This window comes from Oncorhynchus mykiss, chromosome 27, assembly GCF_013265735.2.
Source record: "Oncorhynchus mykiss isolate Arlee chromosome 27, USDA_OmykA_1.1, whole genome shotgun sequence".
Lineage (NCBI taxonomy): Eukaryota > Metazoa > Chordata > Actinopteri > Salmoniformes > Salmonidae > Oncorhynchus > Oncorhynchus mykiss.
The window spans coordinates 49,022,306-49,049,475 of NC_048591.1; the positions used below are offsets into that span (position 1 = coordinate 49,022,306).

Genomic DNA, 27,170 nt, shown 5'->3' on the forward strand with positions numbered 1-27,170 from the left:
GGATGGTAGAGGAAGGGAAGCCTGTACCTGAGACTGGGATGGTAGAGGAAGGGAAGCCTGTAACTGACACTGGGAGGGTAGAGGAAGGGAAGCCTGTACCTTGGAGGGTAGAGGAAGGGAAGCCTGTACCTGAGACTGGGATGGTAGAGGAAGGGAAGCCTGTACCTGAGACTGGGAGGGTAGAGGAAGGGAAGCCTGTACCTGGGAGGGTAGAGGAAGGGAAGCCTGTACCTGAGACTGGGAGGGTAGAGGAAGGGAAGCCTGTACCTGACACTGGGAGGGTAGAGGAAGGGAAGCCTGTACCTGGGAGGGTAGAGGAAGGGAAGCCTGTACCTGAGACTGGGATGGTAGAGGAAGGGAAGCCTGTACCTGGGAGGGTAGAGGAAGGGAAGCCTGTACCTGAGACTGGGAGGGTAGAGGAAGGGAAGCCTGTACCTGACACTGGGAGGGTAGAGGAAGGGAAGCCTGTACCTGGGAGGGTAGAGGAAGGGAAGCCTGTACCTGAGACTGGGATGGTAGAGGAAGGGAAGCCTGTACCTGAGACTGGGAGGGTAGAGGAAGGGAAGCCTGTACCTGAGACTGGGATGGTAGAGGAAGGGAAGCCTGTACCTGAGACTGGGAGGGTAGAGGAAGGGAAGCCTGTACCTGACACTGGAAGGGTAGAGGAAGGGAAGCCTGTACCTGGGAGGGTAGAGGAAGGGAAGCCTGTACCTGAGACTGGGATGGTAGAGGAAGGGAAGCCTGTACCTGAGACTGGGAGGGTAGAGGAAGGGAAGCCTGTACCTGAGACTGGGATGGTAGAGGAAGGGAAGCCTGTACCTGAGACTGGGAGGGTAGAGGAAGGGAAGCCTGTACCTGAGACTGGGAGGGTAGAGGAAGGGAAGCCTGTACCTGAGACTGGGATGGTAGAGGAAGGGAAGCCTGTACCTGAGACTGGGATGGTAGAGGAAGGGAAGCCTGTACCTGAGACTGGGAGGGTAGAGGAAGGGAAGCCTGTACCTGAGACTGGGGTGGTAGAGGAAGGGAAGCCTGTACCTGAGTCTGGGAGGGTAGAGGAAGGGAAGCCTGTACCTTGGAGGGTAGAGGAAGGGAAGCCTGTACCTGAGACTGGGATGGTAGAGGAAGGGAAGCCTGTACCTGAGACTGGGAGGGTAGAGGAAGGGAAGCCTGTACCTGGGAGGGTAGAGGAAGGGAAGCCTGTACCTGACACTGGGAGGGTAGAGGAAGGGAAGCCTGTACCTGGGAGGGTAGAGGAAGGGAAGCCTGTACCTGAGACTGGGATGGTAGAGGAAGGGAAGCCTGTACCTGGGAGGGTAGAGGAAGGGAAGCCTGTACCTGAGACTGGGAGGGTAGAGGAAGGGAAGCCAGTACCTGACACTGGGAGGGTAGAGGAAGGGAAGCAAGTACCTGGGAGGGTAGAGGAAGGGAAGCCTGTAACTGAGACTAGGATGGTAGAGGAAGGGAAGCCTGTACCTGAGACTGGGAGGGTAGAGGAAGGGAAGCCTGTACCTGACACTGGAAGGGTAGAGGAAGGGAAGCCTGTACCTGGGAGGGTAGAGGAAGGGAAGCCTGTACCTGAGACTGGGATGGTAGAGGAAGGGAAGCCTGTACCTGAGACTGGGAGGGTAGAGGAAGGGAAGCCTGTACCTGAGACTGGGATGGTAGAGGAAGGGAAGCCTGTACCTGAGACTGGGAGGGTAGAGGAAGGGAAGCCTGTACCTGAGACTGGGAGGGAAGAGGAAGGGAAGCCTGTACCTGAGACTGGGATGGTAGAGGAAGGGAAGCCTGTACCTGAGACTGGGATGGTAGAGGAAGGGAAGCCTGTACCTGAGACTGGGAGGGTAGAGGAAGGGAAGCCTGTACCTGAGACTGGGGTGGTAGAGGAAGGGAAGCCTGTACCTGAGTCTGGGAGGGTAGAGGAAGGGAAGCCTGTACCTGAGACTGGGAGGGTAGAGGAAGGGAAGCATGTACCTGAGACTGGGAGGGTAGAGGAAGGGAAGCCTGTACCTGAGACTGGGATGGTAGAGGAAGGGAAGCCTGTACCTGAGACTGGGAGGGTAGAGGAAGGGAAGCCTGTACCTGAGACTGGGAGTGTAGAGGAAGGGAAGCCTGTACCTGAGACTGGGAGGGTAGAGGAAGGGAAGCCTGTACCTGAGACTGGGAGGGTAGAGGAAGGGAAGCCTGTACCTGAGACTGGGATGGTAGAGGAAGGGAAGCCTGTACCTGAGACTGGGAGGATAGAGGAAGGGAAGCCTGTACCTGAGACTGGGATGGTAGAGGAAGGGAAGCCTGTACCTGAGACTGGGAGGGTAGAGGAAGGGAAGCCTGTACCTGAGACTGGGAGGGTAGAGGAAGGGAAGCCTGTACCTGAGACTGGGAGGATAGAGGAAGGGAAGCCTGTACCTGGGAGGGTAGAGGAAGGGAAGCCTGTACCTGAGACTGGGATGGTAGAGGAAGGGAAGCCTGTACCTGAGACTGGGAGGGTAGAGGAAGGGAAGCCTGTACCTGAGACTGGGATGGTAGAGGAAGGGAAGCCTGTACCTGAGACTGGGAGGGTAGAGGAAGGGAAGCCTGTACCTGAGACTGGGAGGGTAGAGGAAGGGAAGCCTGTACCTGAGACTGGGATGGTAGAGGAAGGGAAGCCTGTACCTGAGACTGGGATGGTAGAGGAAGGGAAGCCTGTACCTGAGACTGGGAGGGTAGAGGAAGGGAAGCCTGTACCTGAGACTGGGGTGGTAGAGGAAGGGAAGCCTGTACCTGAGTCTGGGAGGGTAGAGGAAGGGAAGCCTGTACCTGAGACTGGGAGGGTAGAGGAAGGGAAGCCTGTACCTGAGACTGGGATGGTAGAGGAAGGGAAGCCTGTACCTAAGACTGGGATGGTAGAGGAAGGGAAGCCTGTACCTGAGACTGGGAGGGTAGAGGAAGGGAAGCCTGTACCTGAGACTGGGAGGGTAGAGGAAGGGAAGCCTGTACCTGAGACTGGGATGGTAGAGGCAGCCTTCTGTTCCCTGAGCCAGTTATTCCTCTTCTCCTGGCCCCACTACCACGACTCTCCTGGGGTTGTCTCCTCACCACACTCCTGGCTGATCACAATAATAAGGAATAATGCTAAATACATGTGCATTTATTACCAATGAGGTATAATCAAATGTTCCATAATTATGTTTTTTTTAAGGAAATTGCATAGTCAGAGAAACAAATCAAATGGATGAAATCCTTAATAGAATTTGAGTTATCAGTGTCAAATGTGTGCGATGTTGGGTAACTACTAGGAGGTCGACCAATTAATCGAAATGGCCGATTAATTTGGGCCGATTTCAAGTTTTCATACCAATCGGTAATCTGCATTTTTGGACACTGATCGTGGCCGATTACATTGCACTCCACGAGGAAACTGCGTGGCAGGCTGACTACCTGTTATGTGAGTGCAGCAAGAAGCCAAGGTAAGGTGCTAGCTAGCATTAAACGTATCTTATAAAAAACGATCAATCTTAACATAATCACTAGTTAACTACACATGGTTGATGATATTACTAGTTTATCCAGTTGCATATAATCGACGCGGTGCCTGTTAATTTATCATTGAATCATAGCCTACTTCACCAAAAGGGTGATTTAACAAGGGCATTCACGAAAAAAGCACCGTCATGGCAGCAATGTACCTAACCATAAACATCAACGCCTTTCTTAAAATCAATACACAAGTATATATTTTTAAACCTGCATATTTAGTTAATATTCCCTGCTAACATGAATTTCTTTTAACTAGGGAAATTGTGTCACTTCTCTTGCGTTCAGTGCAACAGAGTCAGGGTATATGCAGCAGTTTGGGCCACCTGACTCGTTGCGAACTGTGTGAAGACCATTTCTTCCTAACAAAGACAGCCAACTTCGCCAAACGGGGGATGATTTAACAAAAGAGCATTTGCGAAAAAAAAGCACAATCGTTGCACGACTGTCCCTAACCATAAACATCAATTATTTTCTTAAAATCAATACACAAAAGTAAATATTTTTTAAACCTGCATATTTAGTTAAAATAAATTCATGTTAGCAGGCAATATTAAACTAGGTCAATTGTGTCACTTCTCTTGCATTCGTTGCACGCAGAGTCAGGGTATATGCAACAGTTTGGGCCACCTGGCTCGTTGCGAACTAATTTGCCAGAATTGTACGTAATTATGAGATGACATTGAAGGTTGTACAATGTAACAAGAATATTTAGACTTATTGAAGGTTGTTAGATAAAATACGGAACGGTTCCATATTTCACTGAAAGAATAAACGTTTAGTTTTCGAAATGATAGTTTCCTTATTTGAGCATATTAATGACCGTATTTCTGTGTGTTATTATATTATAATTAAGTCTATGATTTGATAGAGCAGTCTGACTCAGCGGTGGTAGGCAGCAGCAGGCTCGTAAGCGTTCATTCAAACAGCAGCTGTGTTTGCCAGCAGCTATTCGCTGTGCTTCAAGCATTGAGCTGTTTTTTAAATGTTTTTACCTTTATTTAACTAGGCAAGTCTGTTAAGAACAAATTCTTATTTTCAATGACGGCCTAGAGGAGGCCGTCATTGGGTTCACTGCCTGTTCAGGGGCAGAACGACAGATTTGTACCTTGTCAGCTCGGGGGTTTGAACTTGCAACCTTCCGGTTACTAGTCCAACGCTCTAACCACTAGGCTACCCTGCCGCCTTCAAGCCTATCAACTCCCAAGATTAGGCTGGCAATACTAAAGTACCTATTAGAACATCCAATAGTCAAAGGTGAATGAAATACAAATGGTATAGAGAGAAATAGTCCTATAATAACTACAACCTAAAACTTCTTACCTGGGAATATTGAAGACTCCTGTTAAAAGGAACCACCAGCTTTCATATGTTCTCATGTTCTGAGCAAGGAACTGAAACGTTAGCTTTCTTACATGGCACATATTGCACTTTTACTTTCTTCTCCAACACTTTGTTTTTGCATTATGTAAACCAAATTGAACATGTTTCATTATTTATTTGAGACTATCTTGATTTTATTGATGTATTATATTACATTTAAATAAAAGTGTTAATTTAGTATTGTTGTAATGGTCATTTTATATATATATATAAAATAAAAATAAAATTGGTTGATTAATCGGTATCAGCTTTTTTTGGTCCTCCAATAATCAATATTGGTTTCGGCGTTGAAAAATCATAATCGGTCGACCTCTAGTAACTACAGGTCAAGTAATTCCTATTTCTTCTGTATCAGAGGGAAGATCTTTGGGGGCGGCAGATACCCTCGAGATTAGAGCGTTGCGCCAGAAACTAAAAGGTTGTTGGTTCGAATCCCGGAGCCCTTGAGAAAGGCACTTAACCCCGCTGGACAATGGTGACCCTGGCCATAACCCCACTCCCTGCGGGTGTCTCAGGGGGAGTTATTCAAGAAACACACTTTCATTACACACTTGTAGAAAGTGTGTAAGAGCACATATATAAGCTACACCCACTACATTTAATATTACAACAGAAGGCTCATGTTTATTAAAAAGATAAGCTGCAACAAAAAGTATTTCCCTTTTATCGAACGTTGTGTTGCACAAGTTTACTTCAAAATGGCGCTCTTTGACAGACAGATAATATTACGAGGCTGCATGCCAGATGGTATCCTATTCCCTACATCAGGGGACTGATTGGTGTCATGCCAGATGGTACCCTATTCCCTACATCAGGGACACCTCCAGTCTTCAGGGGAGTGATTGGAGGCACGCCAGATGGTACCCTATTCCCTACATCAGGGGACTGGTTGGTGTCACGCCAGATGGTACCCTATTCCCTACATCAGGGGACTAGTTGGTGGCACGCCAGATGGTACCCTATTCCTTACATCAGGGGCACCTCCAGTCATCAGGGGACTGATTGGCGTCACGCCAGATGGTACCCTATTCCCTACATCAGGGGACTGGTTGGTGTCACGCCAGATGGTACCCTATTTCCTACATCAGGGGCACCTCCAGTCCTCAGGGGACTGATTGGTGTCAAGCCAGATGGTACCCTATTCCCTAAATCAGGGGCACCTCCAGTCATCAGGGGACTGGTTGGTGTCACGCCAGATGGTACCCTATTCCCTACATCAGGGGACTGGTTGGTGTCACGCCAGATGGTACCCTATTCCCTACATCAGGGGCATCTCCAGTCATCAGGGGACTGGTTGGTGTCACGCCAGATGGTACCCTATTCCCTACATCAGGGGCACCTCCAGTCATCAGGGGACTGGTTGGTGTCACGCCAGATGGTACCCTATTCCCTACATCAGGGGCCCCTCCAGTCCTCACGGGACTGATTGGTGTCACGCCAGATGGTACCCTATTCCCTACATCAGGGGCACCTCCAGTCATCAGGGGACTGATTAGTGTCACGCCAGATGGTACCCTATTCCCTACATCAGGGGACTGGTTGGTGTCACGCCAGATGGTACCCTATTTCCTACATCAGGGGCACCTCCAGTCCTCAGGGGACTGATTGGTGTCAAGCCAGATGGTACCCTATTCCCTAAATCAGGGGCACCTCCAGTCATCAGGGGACTGGTTGGTGTCACGCCAGATGGTACCCTATTCCCTACATCAGGGACACCTCCATTCCTCTGGGGACTGATTGGTGTCACGCCAGATGGTACCCTATTCCCTACATCAGGGGACTGGTTGGTGTCACGCCAGATGGTACCCTATTCCCTACATCAGGGGCAAGAAACACACTTTCATTACACACTTGTAGAAAGTGTGTAAGAGCACATATATAAGCTACACCCACTACATTTAATATTACAACAGAAGGCTCATGTTTATTAAAAAGATAAGCTGCAACAAAAAGTATTTCCCTTTTATCGAACGTTGTGTTGCACAAGTTTACTTCAAAATGGCGCTCTTTGACAGACAGATAATATTACGAGGCTGCATGCCAGATGGTATCCTATTCCCTACATCAGGGGACTGATTGGTGTCATGCCAGATGGTACCCTATTCCCTACATCAGGGACACCTCCAGTATTCAGAAGAGTGATTGGTGGCACGCCAGATGGTACCCTATTCCCTACATCAGGGGACTGGTTGGTGTCACGCCAGATGGTACCCTATTCCCTACATCAGGGGACTATTTGGTGGCACGCCAGATGGTACCCTATTCCCTACATCAGGGGACTGGTTGGTGTCACGCCAGATGGTACCCTATTTCCTACATCAGGGGCACCTCCAGTCCTCAGGGGACTGATTGGTGTCAAGCCAGATGGTACCCTATTCCCTAAATCAGGGGCACCTCCAGTCATCAGGGGACTGGTTGGTGTCACGCCAGATGGTACCCTATTCCCTACATCAGGGACACCTCCATTCCTCTGGGGACTGATTGGTGTCACGCCAGATGGTACCCTATTCCCTACATCAGGGGACTGGTTGGTGTCACGCCAGATGGTACCCTATTCCCTACATCAGGGGCACCTCCAGTCATCAGGGGACTGGTTGGTGTCACGCCAGATGGTACCCTATTCCCTACATCAGGGGACTGGATGGTGTCACGCCAGATGGTACCCTATTCCCTACATCAGGGGCACCTCCAGTCCTCAGGGGACTGGTTGGTGGCACGCCAGATGGTACCCTATTCCCTACATCAGGGGACTGGTTGGTGTCACGCCAGATGGTACCCTATTCCCTACATCAGGGGCACCTCCAGTCCTCAGGGGACTGATTGGTGTCACGCCAGATGGTACCCTATTCCCTACATCAGGGGCACCTCCAGTCCTCAGGGGACTGATTGGTGTCACGCCAGATGGTACCCTATTCCCTACATCAGGGGACTGGTTGGTGTCACGCCAGATGGTACCCTATTCCCTACATCAGGGGACTAGTTGGTTTTACGCCAGATGGTACCCTATTCCCTACATCAGGGGCACCTCCAGTCATCAGGGGACTGATTGGTGTCACGCCAGATGGTACCCTATTCCCTACATCAGGGGCACCTCCAGTCATCAGGGGACTGATTGGTGTCACGCCAGATGGTACCCTATTCCCTACATCAGGGGACTGGTTGGTGTCACGCCAGATGGTACCCTATTCCCTACATCAGGGGCACCTCCATTCCTCTGGGGACTGATTGGTGTCACGCCAGATGGTACCCTATTCCCTACATCAGGGGACTGGTTGGTGTCATGCCAGATGGTACCCTATTCCCTACATCAGGGGCACCTCCAGTCCTCAGGGGACTGATTGGTGTCACGCCAGATGGTACCCTATTCCCTACATCAGGGGCACCTCCAGTCATCAGGGGACTGGTTGGTGGCACGCCAGATGGTACCCTATTCCCTACATCAGGGGCACCTCCAGTCCTCAGGGGACTGATTGGTGGCACGCCAGATGGTACCCTATTCCCTACATCAGGGGCACCTCCAGTCCTCAGGGGACTGATTGGTGTCACGCCAGATGGTACCCTATTCCCTACATCAGGGGCACCTCCAGTCCTCATGGGACTGATTGGTGTCACGCCAGATGGTACCCTATTCCCTACATCAGGGGCACCTCCAGTCCTCAGGGGACTGATTGGTGTCACGCCAGATGGTACCCTATTCCCTACATCAGGGGACTGGTTGGTGTCACGCCAGATGGTACCCTATTCCCTACATCAGGGGACTGGTTGGTTTCACGCCAGATGGTACCCTTTTCCCTACATCAGGGGCACCTCCAGTCCTCAGGGGACTGATTGGTGTCACGCCAGATGGTACCCTATTCCCTACATCAGGGGACTGGTTGGTGTCACGCCAGATGGTACCCTATTCCCTACATCAGGGGCACCTCCAGTCCTCAGGGGACTGATTGGTGTCACGCCAGATGGTACCCTATTCCCTACATCAGGGGCACCTCCAGTCCTCAGGGGACTGGTTGGTGTCACGCCAGATGGTACCCTATTCCCTACATCAGGGGCACCTCCAGTCCTCAGGGGACTGATTGGTGTCACCTCAGATGGTACCCTATTCCCTACATCAGGGGCACCTCCAGTCCTCAGGGGACTGATTGGTGGCACGCCAGATGGTACCCTATTCCCTACATCAGGGGACTGGTTGGTGTCACGCCAGATGGTACCCTATTCCCTACATCAGGGGACTGGTTGGTGTCACGCCAGATGGTACCCTATTCCATACATCAGGGGCACCTCCAGTCATCAGGGGACTGATTGGTGGCACGCCAGATGGTACCCTATTCCCTACATCAGGGGCACCTCCAGTCCTCAGGGGACTGATTGGTGTCACGCCAGATGGTACCCTATTCCCTACATCAGGGGCACCTCCAGTCCTCAGGGGACTGATTGGTGTCACGCCAGATGGTACCCTATTCCCTACATCAGGGGACTGGTTGGTGTCACGCCAGATGGTACCCTATTCCCTACATCAGGGGACTGGTTGGTGTCACGCCAGATGGTACCCTATTCCCTACATCAGGGGCACCTCCAGTCCTCAGGGGACTGATTGTTGGCACGCCAGATGGTACCCTATTCCCTATATCAGGGGACTGGTTGGTGTCACGCCAGATGGTACCCTTTTCCCTACATCAGGGGCACCTCCAGTCCTCAGGGGACTGATTGGTGTCACGCCAGATGGTACCCTATTCCCTACATCAGGGGCACCTCCAGTCCTCAGGGGACTGATTGGTGTCACGCCAGATGGTACCCTATTCCCTACATCAGGGGACTGGTTGGTGTCACGCCAGATGGTACCCTATTCCCTACATCAGGGGCACCTCCAGTCCTCAGGGGACTGGTTGGTGGCAAGCCAGATGGTACCCTATTCCCTACATCAGGGGCACCTCCAGTCCTCAGGGGACTGGTTGGTGTCACGCCAGATGGTACCCTATTCCCTACATCAGGGGCACCTCCAGTCCTCAGGGGACTGGTTGGTGGCACGCCAGATGGTACCCTATTCCCTACATCAGGGGCACCTCCAGTCATCAGGGGACTGATTGGTGTCACGCCAGATGTACCCTATTCCCTACATCAGGGGACTGGTTGGTGTCACGCCAGATGGTACCCTATTCCCTACATCAGGGGCACCTCCAGTCCTCAGGGGACTGATTGGTGTCACCTCAGATGGTACCCTATTCCCTACATCAGGGGCACCTCCAGTCCTCAGGGGACTGATTGGTGGCACGCCAGATGGTACCCTATTCCCTACATCAGGGGCACCTCCAGTCCTCAGGGGACTGATTGGTGTCACGCCAGATGGTACCCTATTCCCTACATCAGGGGCACCTCCAGTCATCAGGGGACTGGTTGGTGGCACGCCAGATGGTACCCTATTCCCTACATCAGGGGACTGGTTGGTGTCACGCCAGATGGTACCCTATTCCCTACATCAGGGGCACCTCCAGTCCTCAGGGGACTGATTGGTGTCACGCCAGATGGTACCCTATTCCCTACATCAGGGGACTGGTTGGTGTCACGCCAGATGGTACCCTATTCCCTACATCAGGGGCACCTCCAGTCCTCAGGGGACTGGTTGGTGGCAAGCCAGATGGTACCCTATTCCCTACATCAGGGGCACCTCCAGTCCTCAGGGGACTGGTTGGTGTCACGCCAGATGGTACCCTATTCCCTACATCAGGGGCACCTCCAGTCCTCAGGGGACTGGTTGGTGGCACGCCAGATGGTACCCTATTCCCTACATCAGGGGCACCTCCAGTCATCAGGGGACTGATTGGTGTCACGCCAGATGTACCCTATTCCCTACATCAGGGGACTGGTTGGTGTCACGCCAGATGGTACCCTATTCCCTACATCAGGGGCACCTCCAGTCCTCAGGGGACTGATTGGTGTCACCTCAGATGGTACCCTATTCCCTACATCAGGGGCACCTCCAGTCCTCAGGGGACTGATTGGTGGCACGCCAGATGGTACCCTATTCCCTACATCAGGGGCACCTCCAGTCCTCAGGGGACTGATTGGTGTCACGCCAGATGGTACCCTATTCCCTACATCAGGGGCACCTCCAGTCATCAGGGGACTGGTTGGTGGCACGCCAGATGGTACCCTATTCCCTACATCAGGGGACTGGTTGGTGTCACGCCAGATGGTACCCTATTCCCTACATCAGGGGCACCTCCAGTCCTCGGTGGACTGATTGGTGTCACGCCAGATGGTACCCTATTCCCTACATCAGGGGCACCTCCAGTCCTCAGGGGACTGATTGGTGTCACGCCAGATGGTACCCTATTCCCTACATCAGGGGACTGGTTGGTGTCACGCCAGATGGTACCCTATTCCCTACATCAGGGGACTAGTTGGTTTTACGCCAGATGGTACCCTATTCCCTACATCAGGGGCACCTCCAGTCATCAGGGGACTGATTGGTGTCACGCCAGATGGTACCCTATTCCCTACATCAGGGGCACCTCCAGTCATCAGGGGACTGGTTGGTGGCACGCCAGATGGTACCCTATTCCCTACATCAGGGGACTGGTTGGTGTCACGCCAGATGGTACCCTATTCCCTACATCAGGGGCACCTCCAGTCCTCAGGGGACTGATTGGTGTCACGCCAGATGGTACCCTATTCCCTACATCAGGGGCACCTCCAGTCCTCAGGGGACTGATTGGTGTCACGCCAGATGGTACCCTATTCCCTACATCAGGGGACTGGTTGGTGTCACGCCAGATGGTACCCTATTCCCTACATCAGGGGACTAGTTGGTTTTACGCCAGATGGTACCCTATTCCCTACATCAGGGGCACCTCCAGTCATCAGGGGACTGATTGGTGTCACGCCAGATGGTACCCTATTCCCTACATCAGGGGCACCTCCAGTCATCAGGGGACTGATTGGTGTCACGCCAGATGGTACCCTATTCCCTACATCAGGGGACTGGTTGGTGTCACGCCAGATGGTACCCTATTCCCTACATCAGGGGCACCTCCATTCCTCTGGGGACTGATTGGTGTCACGCCAGATGGTACCCTATTCCCTACATCAGGGGACTGGTTGGTGTCATGCCAGATGGTACCCTATTCCCTACATCAGGGGCACCTCCAGTCCTCAGGGGACTGATTGGTGTCACGCCAGATGGTACCCTATTCCCTACATCAGGGGCACCTCCAGTCATCAGGGGACTGGTTGGTGGCACGCCAGATGGTACCCTATTCCCTACATCAGGGGCACCTCCAGTCCTCAGGGGACTGATTGGTGGCACGCCAGATGGTACCCTATTCCCTACATCAGGGGCACCTCCAGTCCTCAGGGGACTGATTGGTGTCACGCCAGATGGTACCCTATTCCCTACATCAGGGGCACCTCCAGTCCTCATGGGACTGATTGGTGTCACGCCAGATGGTACCCTATTCCCTACATCAGGGGCACCTCCAGTCCTCAGGGGACTGATTGGTGTCACGCCAGATGGTACCCTATTCCCTACATCAGGGGACTGGTTGGTGTCACGCCAGATGGTACCCTATTCCCTACATCAGGGGACTGGTTGGTTTCACGCCAGATGGTACCCTTTTCCCTACATCAGGGGCACCTCCAGTCCTCAGGGGACTGATTGGTGTCACGCCAGATGGTACCCTATTCCCTACATCAGGGGACTGGTTGGTGTCACGCCAGATGGTACCCTATTCCCTACATCAGGGGCACCTCCAGTCCTCAGGGGACTGATTGGTGTCACGCCAGATGGTACCCTATTCCCTACATCAGGGGCACCTCCAGTCCTCAGGGGACTGGTTGGTGTCACGCCAGATGGTACCCTATTCCCTACATCAGGGGCACCTCCAGTCCTCAGGGGACTGATTGGTGTCACCTCAGATGGTACCCTATTCCCTACATCAGGGGCACCTCCAGTCCTCAGGGGACTGATTGGTGGCACGCCAGATGGTACCCTATTCCCTACATCAGGGGACTGGTTGGTGTCACGCCAGATGGTACCCTATTCCCTACATCAGGGGACTGGTTGGTGTCACGCCAGATGGTACCCTATTCCATACATCAGGGGCACCTCCAGTCATCAGGGGACTGATTGGTGGCACGCCAGATGGTACCCTATTCCCTACATCAGGGGCACCTCCAGTCCTCAGGGGACTGATTGGTGTCACGCCAGATGGTACCCTATTCCCTACATCAGGGGCACCTCCAGTCCTCAGGGGACTGATTGGTGTCACGCCAGATGGTACCCTATTCCCTACATCAGGGGACTGGTTGGTGTCACGCCAGATGGTACCCTATTCCCTACATCAGGGGACTGGTTGGTGTCACGCCAGATGGTACCCTATTCCCTACATCAGGGGCACCTCCAGTCCTCAGGGGACTGATTGTTGGCACGCCAGATGGTACCCTATTCCCTATATCAGGGGACTGGTTGGTGTCACGCCAGATGGTACCCTTTTCCCTACATCAGGGGCACCTCCAGTCCTCAGGGGACTGATTGGTGTCACGCCAGATGGTACCCTATTCCCTACATCAGGGGCACCTCCAGTCCTCAGGGGACTGATTGGTGTCACGCCAGATGGTACCCTATTCCCTACATCAGGGGACTGGTTGGTGTCACGCCAGATGGTACCCTATTCCCTACATCAGGGGCACCTCCAGTCCTCAGGGGACTGGTTGGTGGCAAGCCAGATGGTACCCTATTCCCTACATCAGGGGCACCTCCAGTCCTCAGGGGACTGGTTGGTGTCACGCCAGATGGTACCCTATTCCCTACATCAGGGGCACCTCCAGTCCTCAGGGGACTGGTTGGTGGCACGCCAGATGGTACCCTATTCCCTACATCAGGGGCACCTCCAGTCATCAGGGGACTGATTGGTGTCACGCCAGATGTACCCTATTCCCTACATCAGGGGACTGGTTGGTGTCACGCCAGATGGTACCCTATTCCCTACATCAGGGACACCTCCAGTCCTCAGGGGACTGATTGGTGTCACCTCAGATGGTACCCTATTCCCTACATCAGGGGCACCTCCAGTCCTCAGGGGACTGATTGGTGGCACGCCAGATGGTACCCTATTCCCTACATCAGGGGACTGGTTGGTGTCACGCCAGATGGTACCCTATTCCCTACATCAGGGGACTGGTTGGTGTCACGCCAGATGGTACCCTATTCCCTACATCAGGGGCACCTCCAGTCATCAGGGGACTGATTGGTGGCACGCCAGATGGTACCCTATTCCCTACATCAGGGGCACCTCCAGTCCTCAGGGGACTGATTGGTGTCACGCCAGATGGTACCCTATTCCCTACATCAGGGGACTGGTTGGTGTCACGCCAGATGGTACCCTATTCCCTACATCAGGGGACTGGTTGGTGTCACGCCAGATGGTACCCTATTCCCTACATAAGGGGCACCTCCAGTCCTCAGGGGACTGATTGTTGGCACGCCAGATGGTACCCTATTCCCTATATCAGGGGACTGGTTGGTGTCACGCCAGATGGTACCCTTTTCCCTACATCAGGGGCACCTCCAGTCCTCAGGGGACTGATTGGTGTCACGCCAGATGGTACCCTATTCCCTACATCAGGGGACTGGTTGGTGTCACGCCAGATGGTACCCTATTCCCTACATCAGGGGCACCTCCAGTCCTCAGGGGACTGATTGGTGTCACGCCAGATGGTACCCTATTCCCTACATCAGGGGACTGGTTGGTGTCACGCCAGATGGTACCCTATTCCCTACATCAGGGGCACCTCCAGTCCTCAGGGGACTGGTTGGTGGCAAGCCAGATGGTACCCTATTCCCTACATCAGGGGCACCTCCAGTCCTCAGGGGACTGGTTGGTGTCACGCCAGATGGTACCCTATTCCCTACATCAGGGGCACCTCCAGTCCTCAGGGGACTGGTTGGTGGCACGCCAGATGGTACCCTATTCCCGACATCAGGGGCACCTCCAGTCCTCAGGGGACTGGTTGGTGTCACGCCAGATGGTACCCTATTCCCTACATCAGGGGACTGGTTGGTGTCACGCCAGATGGTACCCTATTCCCGACATCAGGGGCACCTCCAGTCCTCAGGGGACTGGTTGGTGTCACGCCAGATGGTACCCTATTCCCTACATCAGGGGCACCTCCAGTCCTCAGGGGACTGATTGGTGTCACCTCAGATGGTACCCTATTCCCTACATCAGGGGCACCTCCAGTCCTCAGGGGACTGATTGGTGGCACGCCAGATGGTACCCTATTCCCTACATCAGGGGACTGGTTGGTGTCACGCCAGATGGTACCCTATTCCCTACATCAGGGGACTGGTTGGTAGCACGCCAGATGGTACCCTATTCCCTACATCAGGGGCACCTCCAGTCCTCAGGGGACTGGTTGGTGGCACGCCAGATGGTACCCTATTCCCTACATCAGGGGCATCTCCAATCCTCAGGGGACTGATTGTTGGCACGCCAGATGGTACCCTATTCCCTACATCAGGGGACTGGTTGGTGTCACGCAAGATGGTACCCTTTTCCCTACATCAGGGGCACCTCCAGTCCTCAGGGGACTGATTGGTGTCACGCCAGATGGTACCCTATTCCCTACATCAGGGGACTGGTTGGTGTCACGCCAGATGGTACCCTATTCCCTACATCAGGGGACTGGTTGGTGTCACGCCAGATGGTACCCTATTCCCTACATCAGGGGACTGGTTGGTGTCACGCCAGATGGTACCCTATTCCCTACATCAGGGGACTGGTTGGTGTCACGCCAGATGGTACCCTATTCCCTACATCAGGGGACTGGTTGGTGTCACGCCAGATGGTACCCTATTCCCTACATCAGGGGACTGATTGATGTCACATCTGTTGCACCCTCGACAACCACTGTGATGATGATGATTATTATTATTATTATTATTATTTAACCCTGCTGGTCATCTATGAACGTTTGAACATCTTGGCCATGTTCTGTTATAATCTCCACCCGGCACAGCCAGAAGAGGACTGGCCACCCCTCATAGCCTGGTTCCTCTCTAGGTTTCTTCTCTAGGTTTTGGCCTTTCTAGGGAGTTTTTCCTAGCCACCGTGCTTCTACACCTGCATTGCTTGCTGTTTGGGGTTTTAGGCTGGGTTTCTGTACAGCACTTTGAGATATCAGCTGATGTACGAAGGGCTTTTTAATACATTTGACTGACAGTTTTAACCCAGCCCCAGCTAACACACCTGACGACAATAATTAACTAATCATGATCTTCAGTTTAGATTTAAATAAGTTTAAATCAGCTGTGTTGGCTAGGGATGTGGGAAAAGTGTGACACCAATCAGGCACCCGAGGACTGGAATTGCCCGTCCCTTCCCTATGCATTCGGAAAGTATTCAGACTCCTTGACTTTATTCACATTTTGTTACAGACTTATTCTAAAATGGATTAAACATTTTTTTCTTTTTTTTTTCTCAATCTAAACAAAATACCCCATAATGAAGAAGCAAAAAAAGGTTTGTATAAATGTTTTGGGGAAAAAAACAAGAAAAAGTCAATTAAATATCACATTTAGTATTCAGACCCTTTACTCAGTACTTTTGGCACCTTTGGCAGCGATTACAGCCTCGAGTTTTCTTGGGTATGATGCTACAAGCTTGGCACACCTGTATTTGGAGAGTTTCTCCTATTCTTCTCTGCAGATCCTCTCAAGTTATTTTCGGGTCTCTCCAGAGATGTTCAATCGGGTTGAAGTCTAGGCTCTGGCTGGGCCACTGAAGGACATCAGATACTTGTCCCGAAGCCGCTCCAGCATCGTCTTGGCTGTGTGCTTAGGGGCATTGTCCTTTTGGAAGTTCAACATTGGCCCCAGTCGGAGATCCTGTGCGCTCTGGAGCAGGTTTTCATCAAGAATCTCTCTGTACTTGGCTCCGTTCATCTTTCCCTTGATCCTGACTAGTCTCCCAGTCCCTGCCACTGAAAAACGTCCCCACAGCATAATGCTGCCACCACCATGCTTCACCGTAGGGATTGTGCCAGGTTTCCTCCAAACATGACACTTGGTATTCAGGCCAAAGGTTTCATCAGACCAGAGAATCTTGTTTCTCATGGTCTGAGAGTCTTAAGGTGCCTTTTGGCAAACGCCAAGAGGGCTGTCATGTGCCTTTTTACTGAGGAGTGTCTTCCGTCTGGCCACTCTACCATAAAGGCCTGATTTCTGGAGTGCTGCAGAGATGGTTGTCCTTCTGGAAGGTTCTACCATCTCCACAGAGGAACTCTAGAGCGCTGTCAGAGTAACCATCAGGTTCTTGGTCACCTCCCTGACCAAGCCCCTTCTCCCCCCAATTGCTCAGTTTGTCCGGGCGGCCAGCTCTAGGAAGAGTCTCGGTGGTTCCAATCTTCTTCCATTTAAGAATGATGGAGGCCACTGTGTTCTTGGGGACCTTCAATGCTACGGACATTTTTTGGAACCTTCCCCAGATCTGTGCCTCGATACAATCCTGGCTCGGAGCTCTACGGACAATTCCTTCGACCTCATGGCTTGGTTTTTGCTCTGACATGTACTGTCCTCACACCTCTCTGATTCAGAGGGCTTGGGTTAAATGTGGAAGACCCATTTGAGTTCAATGCATTCAGTTGTATTCAGTTGTACAACTGACTAGGTATCCCCCCCAATCAAGTTGTAGAAACATCAAGGATGATCAATGGAAACAGGATGAACCTGAGCTCAATTTCAAGTCTCATAGCGAAGGGTATTTCAGTTTTTTATTTTTAATACATTTGCAAAAATGTCTAAAAACCTGGTTTCACTTTGTCATTATGGGGTATTGTGATGTCATTATGGGGCATTGTGATGTCATTATGGGGTATTGTGATGTCATTATGGGGTATTGTGGTGTCATTATGGGGTATTGTGATGACATTACGGGGTATTGTGATGACATTATGGGGTATTGTGGTGTCATTATGGGGTATTGTGATGACATTATGGGGTATTGTGATGACATTATGGGGTATTGTGATGACATTATGGGGTATTGTGTGTAGATTGATGAGGAAAAACATGAATTTAATCCATTTTAAAATAAATCTGTAACGTAGTGCATAAAATAGGGAATAGGGTGCAATTTGGGACGCAACCTAGGCTAAATCTTTTTTTACCTTTCTTACCATTGGTTGGGGAGAGGAAGAAGTCTCCCATCGTGGTGATGGCTTTAACTCCGTTGATCAGGCTGTCCCCGTTGATAGTAACGCGAGACAGGTTGGCACGTGCTTGAGGCAGGACAGTTATAGGGTCACCTAAAGAGACAAAACAGCAAGTCAGAGGTTCCTAGTTTCCCTCCCTGCTCCAGATTCTGTTATGAAAAACCTGAAGTTTCTCTCCAAACTATCCCAAAAACATGACCCAAAAATAAGGACATTTTCACCATTATATATTTCACCGGTGTAGTGATCCCATATGTGGTGGTGAGTGGTACAGGGGGGGGGGGGGGGCAATGAAAACACAGTGTATCGATACAACTTAAGAAGAAGCTTTCCCAAGAAATGTTTTCATACCTAAAGAATCTCAAACAAAGTTACAAACTGGCAGCCACACAAAGAGAGTACTGTCCCGTCAAAAGGGTTTCTGTTGGACTAGCCAACAGCACAAGGTGCAGTGAGTTCAGTGGGGAGGCTTTAGGTCACTGGGTCCTCAGTATATATTTCCAAAAGCAGGTGGATGACATCAGTCATAAATCACATACAATAAAAATAACGACCTACTATGCCATGGAACGATTCAACATTACATGTCGGCCCCCGGTTCAAATGGATAAACTGTGAGTGCATCAGAGCCTAAACCGATCCAAATGAAGCATGCATTGGTCAGAAAACTAATTCAAACTTCAGGAATCAATGGTTCACTGTTGTTTTTAACTCATTTTGTTATACCTTATCTGAATTGAAGACATCTTTACTAATGCTGCAGAAATGTGTTTGAAAAGCAGTATCCAGATCCATCAGATGTAGCCATCACAATATAGTAGCCATATCTACCAACGTTCCAAAGGCTGGGCCTAATATAGTGTATGAGAGGTCAGGCTGGGCCTAATATAGTGTATAAGAGGTCAGGCTGGGCCTAATATAGTGTATGAGAGGTCAGGCTGGGCCTAATATAGTGTATAAGAGGTCAGGCTGGGCCTAATATAGTGTATGAGAGGACAGGCTGGGCCTAATATAGTGTATAAGAGGTCAGGCTGGGCCTAATATAGTGTATGAGAGGACAGGCTGGGCCTAATATAGTGTATAAGAGGTCAGGCTGGGCCTAATATAGTGTATGAGAGGACAGGCTGGGCCTAATATAGTGTATAAGAGGTCAGGCTGGGCCTAATATAGTGTATAAGAGGACAGGCTGGGCCTAATATAGTGTATAAGAGGTCAGGCTGGGCCTAATATAGTGTATACGAGGTCATACAATAAGTTTTGTAGTAATTCCTATGTTGTAGATGTAAAGAATATCTGTTGGTCTGTGGTGTGTAATGAGGAGCAACCAGACGCTGCTGGTCTGTGGTGTGTAATGAGGAGCAACCAGATGCTGCTGGTCTGTGGTGTGTAATGAGGAGCAACCAGACGCTGCTGGTCTGTGGTGTGTAATGAGGAGCAACCAGACGCTGCTGGGTCTGTGGTGTGTAATGAGGAGCAACCAGACGCTGCTGGGTCTGTGGTGTGTAATGAGGAGCAACCAGACGCTGCTGGGTCTGTGGTGTGTAATGAGGAGCAACCAGACACTGCTGGTCTGTGGTGTGTAATGAGGAGCAACCAGACGCTGCTGGGTCTGTGGTGTGTAATGAGGAGCAACCAGACACTGCTGGTCTGTGGTGTGTAATGAGGAGCAACCAGACGCTGCTGGGTCTGTGGTGTGTAATGAGGAGCAACCAGACACTGCTGGTCTGTGGTGTGTAATGAGGAGCAACCAGATGCTGCTGGTCTGTGGTGTGTAATGAGGAGCAACCAGACGCTGCTGATCTGTGGTGTGTAATGAGGAGCAACCAGACGCTGCTGGTCTGTGGTGTGTAATGAGGTGCAACCAGACGCTGCTGGTCTGTGGTGTGTAATGAGGAGCAACCAGACGCTGCTGGTCTGTGGTGTGTAATGAGGAGCAACCAGATGCTGCTGGTCTGTGGTGTGTAATGAGGAGCAACCAGACGCTGCTGGTCCGTGGTGTGTAATGAGGAGCAACCAAACGCTGCTGGTCTGTGGTGTGTAATGAGGTGCAACCAGACGCTGCTGGTCTGTGGTGTGGAATGAGGAGCAACCAGACGCTGTTGGTCAGTGGTGTGTAATGAGGAGCAACCAGACGCTGCTGGTCCGTGGTGTGTAATGAGGAGCAACCAGACGCTGCTGGTCTGTGGTGTGTAATGAGGAGCAACCAGATGCTGCTGGGTCTGTGGTGTGTAATGAGGAGCAACCAGACACTGCTGGTCTGTGGTGTGTATTGAGGAGCAACCAGACGCTGCTGGGTCTGTGGTGTGTAATGAGGAGCAACCAGACGCTGCTGGTCTGTGGTGTGTAATGAGGAGCAACCAGACGCTGCTGGTCTGTGGTGTGTAATGAGGAGCAACCAGACGCTGCTGGTCTGTGGTGTGTAATGAGGAGCAACCAGACGCTGCTGGTCCGTGGTGTGTAATGAGGAGCAACCAAACGCTGCTGGTCTGTGGTGTGTAATGAGGAGCAACCAGACGCTGCTGGTCTGTGGTGTGGAATGAGGAGCAACCAGACGCTGTTGGTCAGTGGTGTGTAATGAGGAGCAACCAGACGCTGCTGGTCCGTGGTGTGTAATGAGGAGCAACCAGACGCTGCTGGTCTGTGGTGTGTAATGAGGAGCAACCAGACGCTGCTGGTCTGTGGTGTGTAATGAGGAGCAACCAGACGCTGCTGGTCTGTGGTGTGTAATGAGGAGCAACCAGACGCTGCTGGTCTGTGGTATGTAATGAGGAGCAACCAGACGGTGGAGCACCTTAAATTACATTTTGGGAAAAAATCAAACTCAGCTCCATCATTCATTGAATCAAAAGGCTCATTCATCACAAAACCAACTGATATTGCCAATTACTTACTGTTTTTTTCATTGGTAAGATTAGCAAACTGAGGCATGACATGCCAGCAACAAATGCTGACACTACACATCCAAATATAACTGATCAAATTATGAAAGAGAAGCATTGTCATTTTTAATTCCGTAAAGTGAGTGTGGAAGAGGTGAAACATTATTGTTGTCTATCAACAATGACAAGCCACTGGGGTCTGACAACATGGTTGGAAAATAACTAAGGATAATAGCGAACGATATTGCCATATCTTTAATCTAAGCCTACTAGAAAGTGTGTTCCCTCAGGTCTGGAGGGAAGCTGAAGTCATTCCTCTACCTAAGAATAGTAAAGCCCCCTTTACTGGCTCAAATAGCCGACCAATCAGCCTGTTACCAACCCTTAGTACACTGTTGGGAGAATTTTTTGTTGTTGACCAGATACAATGCTATTTTACAGTAAACAAATTGACAGACTTTCAGCATGCTTATAGAGAAGGACATTCAACAAGTACAGCACTTACACAAATGACTGATGATTGGCTGGGAGAAATTGATGATAAAAAGATTGTGGGGGCAGTTTTGTTAGACTTCAGTGTGTCTTTTGACATTATCGATCATAGTCTGCTGCTGGAAAAACATATGTGTTTTGGCTTTACACCCCCTGCTATAATGTGGATAAAGAGTTACCTGTCTAACAGAACACAGAGGGTGTTCTTTAATGGAAGCCTCTCAAACATAATCCAGGTAGAAATCAGGAATTCCCCAGGGCAGCTGTCTAGGCCCATTACTTTTTTCAATCTTTACTAACTACATGCCACTGGCTTTGAGTATGCGGATGACTCAACACTATACACGACAGCTACTACAGCGGCTGAAATGACTGCAACACTTAACAAAGAGCTGCAGTTAGTTTCAGAATGGGAGGAAAGGAATAAGTTAGTTGTAAATATTAAAAGCACTGTATTTGGGACAAATCATTCACTAAACCTCAACTAAATCTTGTAATGAATGATGTGGAAATTGAGCAAGTTGAGGTGACTAAACTGCTTGGAGTAACTCTGGATGGTAAACTGTCATGGTCAAAACATATTGATACAACAGTAGCTAAGATGGGGAGAAGTCTGTCTATAATAAAGCGATGCTCTACCTTCTTAACAACACTATCAACAAGGCAGGTCCTACAGGCCCTAGTTTCTACCTTCTTAACAACACTATCAACAAGGCAGGTCCTACAGGCCCTAGTTTTGTCACACCTGGACTACTGTTCAATGGTGTGGTCAGGTGCCACAAAGAGGAAAATTGCAATTGCCTCAGAACAGGGCAGCACGGCTGGTCCTTGGATGAACACAGAGAGCTAATATTAATAATATGCATGTCAATCTCTCCTGGCTCAAAGTGAAGGAGAGATTGACTTTATCACTGCTTGTATTTATGAGAGGTATTGACATGTTGAATGCACCGAGCTGTCTGTCTAAACTACTGGCACACAGATCAGACACCCATGCATACCCCATTAGACATGCCACCAGGGGTCTCTTCACAGTCCCCAAGTCCAGAACAGACTATGGGAGGTGCACAGTACTGCATAGAGCCATGACTACATGGAACTCTATTCCACATCAAGTCATTTTTGCTAACAGTAACATTTGATTTAAAAAAAACAGATACAAAAATACACGCTATGCTACTGCGGGGAATGTGAAGCAACACAAACACAGGCACTGACACATGCATACATATGATAATATACGCACCATACTCACGCGTACACGTGGATTTCGTGTTGTAGATATGTGGTAGCAGAATAGGGGCCTGAATTTGTTGTAATGTTTTTAAATTGTATTACTGCCTTAATTTAGCTGGACCCCAAGAAGAGTAGCTGCTGTCTTGGTAGGAACTAATGGGGATCCATAATAAACCCCAAGAAGAGTAGCTGCTGTCTTGGTAGGAACTAATGGGGATCCATAATAAACCCCAGGAAGAGTAGCTGCTGTCTTGGTAGGAACTAATGGGGATCCATAATAAACCCCAGGAAGAGTAGCTGCTGTCTTGGTAGGAACTAATGGGGATCCATAATAAACCCCAGGAAGAGTAGCTGCTGCCTTGGCTGGAACTTGGCTGTATGGTTCCTGTATCGTACCAGACGCGTATCGAATTGTTCATGAAAGGAAAGATGCACATCCCTACTATGCCGTAAAACATGAAATCTCAAACTACACAACAAGCAACAAACAATGTGATAAAGTTAATCTAATTTGACTGATATGCACATTAATGTCTGTGAAGGAACATTTAATGTTTGTGCTTTTCTAATAACCAATTCCACTGGGTTCACTCAAGTGACTGATTGATCATGCCCGGGAGGAATCCTCACAATCAGTAGAAGCAATTTGGCAGTATGCCCAGAACATTGTTTTGAGAAACGAAAGGGGTGTCTCAGTAACAAGGTCTCAGCTTGGAGAGAAGAAGCCTTGTGAGGTATTGGTCTGTCACATGCATGAACCAAATGTTAATGATGAATTAATTATGAATAATGATTAAGCTAAATCATGCAAAAATACTGTGTATATTACTTACTGTGTAAGCAGTATATGAGAGAACTAACGGGACTGCCTCGGCAGAGCTCCCGACCGACATGTACTATTTTCTTTATTTATTTTTTATTTTACCTTTATTTAACTAGGCAAGTCCGTTAAGAACAAATTCTTATATTCAATGACGGCCTAGGAACAGTGGGTTAACTGCCTGTTCAGGGGCAGAACGACAGATTTGTACCTTGTCAGCCCGGGGGTTTGAACTTGCAACCTTCCGGTTACTAGTCCAACGCTTACTAGTCCAACTCTCTAACCACTTGCAACCTTCCGGCTTGCAACCTTCCGGTTACTTCCGGTTACTAGTCCAACGCTCTAACCACTAGGCTACCTTCCGGTTACTTCCGGTTACTAGTCCAACGCTCTAACCACTAGGCTACCTTCCGGTTACTTCCGGTTACTAGTCCAACGCTCTAACCACTAGGCTACCTTCCGGTTACTTCCGGTTACTAGTCCAACGCTCTAACCACTAGGCTACCCTGCCGCCCCGGAGCGTTACGTTTTTTGGAACCTCTCCAGCTTGCTGATAATAAAGAATGATTAATTTAATATTGACTTCAGGTGTCCCTGGTGGTCATTTCCACGACACGTCCTTCTCAACTGGTGACAACAACACATGTATTAGAGACGTGAGGACCGTACAGTCTGATCAATCTACAGTACAGTACATTACCGTCCTTGGTGGCTAAGGCACTACGGACTCCATGCCAGAGCTGGGAGATCTCCTCGTCTGTGGGAGTACGGTCCAGACAGAGGCCATTCTCATGGTACAGAAGCCCCCATCTGGCAGCCTCTCCCTGGGTGTCCTGCTGGCCTGACATGGGGGTGGCCTTGGATGGGTTGGAAATAACGCTGCTATCTGCCCTAATGACATGTGTACGGGTTTGGGACGGGGCAAAGCTGTCCAGGGTGTTATTATTGCACAAAGCCTCATCTACAGGAATCCCTGCTTTAGTAGCAGCAGAGTTAGACTGATCCATGTTGTAAGGACTCTTGGTGGTGTGATTAGTGGGATCCATTTTGTAAGGAGTCTTGGTGGTGTCATTAGAGTGATCCATGTTGTAAGGAGTCTTGGTGGTGTATGATACTACAGCATCCGTCTCTCTTGTGTGTGTTTTTGGTTCCATGGTTTCAGTGCGGGGCGGGGGACGAGGCACCATGACCTTCCCGTGGGTCACCCAGGCCACGTGGCTGCTGGCCTCCGTAGCAGATTGGGGTCTGATGACCGTGCCTTTTCTGGAGCGGGACGAAACAGGATCCATCCCTGCCCTGGCAGATCTCACTCTCCTGGGGACTCTGGGGCACCCGGCTCTCCCACTGCTCCCCCGCTGGACCCTGACCTCCCTGGCTTCCACTCTTGTCTCCCTGGCCTCCTGGCCTCTCTCCTGGATCCCCTGGTGCCCCTGCAGCCTGCTCTCCTGGACCCTGACATCTGCCCAGGCCTGCTTGGTAAAGTGATAGCCGGTGGAGGCCAGAGGGGTGTTGGTGGCCACCGTCTGGCCCTGACCCTGTTGGTGGTCTGATGATGCTGAGTGTTTATGTGGAGGTAGTGGATACTCAGAAACACACTTGTTGTTTGTTATAGGACTCCGTTCCATCTCCTCCTCTTCCTCCAGATTTACCTCGTCCACCCAGCGTATCTTCTTTTTGATCATCTTGTCTGCATCCTTGCCTTTCCTTCTGGTCAGTTCCACACTATCTCTGATGGACATGGTGAATTGTTTGGTGAATATTAAATGCCTGGCGTTATACATACTAGAACAAGCGTTTCCTCCCGACACACCGTATTTTGATTGTTTTTTAAGAATTCCCTTTATGCATCGGACTTCAGTGCCTTTATGATCTGTGGCTGTGCTGACAACAGCTACAGGTGGAGGAGATGGAGGTGTATCTGGGAGGGTTGTTGGTGTTATTTCCACCTGCAGGCTCTTTAGGCCTTTAGGGAAGTCAGACCTGATATTACAATGACTCAATGTCTGACTGAGAGGGTCTGTGTTCTTAGACCTCTCGGCTTTGGGCTCAAAGTTGGACCCTGCTTTGGGCTCAGAGTTGGGCCTTGCTTTGGGCTCACAGTTGGTCCTTGCTTTGGGCTCAGAGTTGGTCCTTGCTTTGGGCTCAGAGTTGGACCCTGCTTTGGGCTTAGAGTTGGGCCTTGCTTTGGGCTCAGAGTTGGACTCTGCTTTGGGCTCAGAGTTGGTCCCTTTGTTGAGGTTGTTCATGGCATCTTCTACACTGGGTTTGCTCCCTTGTGACTGGTGTTGTGTGCTTTTTGTTGGCTGAATGTTGGCCGTGTCCTCTCGGACCCCTGAGCTACTTTTAGTGTTATAACTGAGGATATGATCAGGGTTTGAGGAGGGGGCTTCAAACAGAAGGTCTTTGTGGCTGCAAGTTTTCCCAGGCAGAAGGACCTGTGTTGCCGACGGTTGTTTGGAATACTTGTCCTCCGGGTCTCTCACCTGCTGCCTAAATTCTAACTTTCCCTCTGGGATCAGACAAGAGGTGAACTCTAGCAGCGTTCTGTCTGGGGTAGAAGCCTTGGAGCAAGCTACGACCCCCGAGACTCTGTGGTCCCCCCTCAGATTACTTTCCCTCTCCTGAGAGTGTTGGTCACCGTTATCTGAACGTATTGAGGATGTATCTATAATCCCACTCACAGTTAGCAGGCTGTGGTGACTGACACTGAGGAGTGGGGACTGGGTTATAGTGTTACTCTGTGATGATGATTGGTCTGTACAACTCTGCCACCCAGTGGCCTGAGAGAGCTGGTGCAGTCTGCTGTTACAATCTTCGACAGACTCCTCTGTCTGCCTTGGTCTGGGGGGCTGAGGGCTAGCATCAACTTTGCCCTGTTGGAGTAGGAGGTTACCACTTAGGAAACTCTTTGTTGATGGACAAAGGGACAAGTTGGTTGGACCATTGGGGTGTTTCTGGTGATCTAACCAAGAGCTGTGGACTCTCTGTACTGTGTTGTTGTGGTTTAAGCCGTCCTCCATTTCCAAGCTATCCAGACTGGACAGGCTCTCTGACTGAGTCACATTATGATGCTGGAATACAGAAGAGATAGTTGTGTTGGTTGATTCATTGATATTTGGGTAAAACAATTCATACAGATAAAAATACTATTTTAAAAAGTATCAAGAACCCCAGAGGATTACCCATGAAAGCATAAAAACACTTATTTTCAATGAGTTCCTCGGAGATGTATTGATTCAACAACAGAAGATATGTATTATTCAACAAGTGATGCATGTCATGACGGTATGATAGATATCCTTAATAATGTGCATAGCTACACTATATATACACACAAAGGTATGTGGACACCCCTTCAAACTAGTGGATTTGGCTATTTCAGCTACACCCGTTGCTGACAGGTGTATAAAATCGAGCACACAGCCATGCAATCTAGGATGCTACCTTTCCAACAAGTCAGTTCGTCTAATGTCTGCCCTGCTAGAGCTGCCCCGTTCAACTGTAAGTGCTGCTATTGTGAAGTGGAAATGTCTAGGAGCAACAACGGCTCAGCCGGACAGTGGTAGACCACACAAGCTCAAAGTGCGGGACCGCTGAGTGCTGAAGCGCGTGAAAATCATCTATCCCCGAGTTTCAAACTGGCT

At 50.3% G+C, this 27,170-nt stretch overlaps 1 protein-coding gene across 3 annotated transcripts in view; it reads right to left on the reverse strand.

Annotated features, from left to right (window-relative positions):
* Positions 1 to 27,170, reverse strand: part of cep126 (centrosomal protein 126) — a 150,159-nt gene that overhangs the window by 107,855 nt on the left and 15,134 nt on the right. For 2 of the 3 annotated variants that reach the window (XM_036965484.1, XM_036965483.1), the window contains exons 6-8: positions 24,227 to 26,597; positions 18,055 to 18,192; positions 2,974 to 3,083 (exon numbers count right to left, since the gene is read on the reverse strand). In XM_036965484.1, coding sequence (XP_036821379.1) covers positions 2,974 to 3,083; positions 18,055 to 18,192; positions 24,227 to 26,597 — 2,619 coding nt within the window. The remainder of the gene's footprint in view (positions 1 to 2,973; positions 3,084 to 18,054; positions 18,193 to 24,226; positions 26,598 to 27,170) is intronic. The other variant, XM_036965485.1, reaches the window with a different exon arrangement.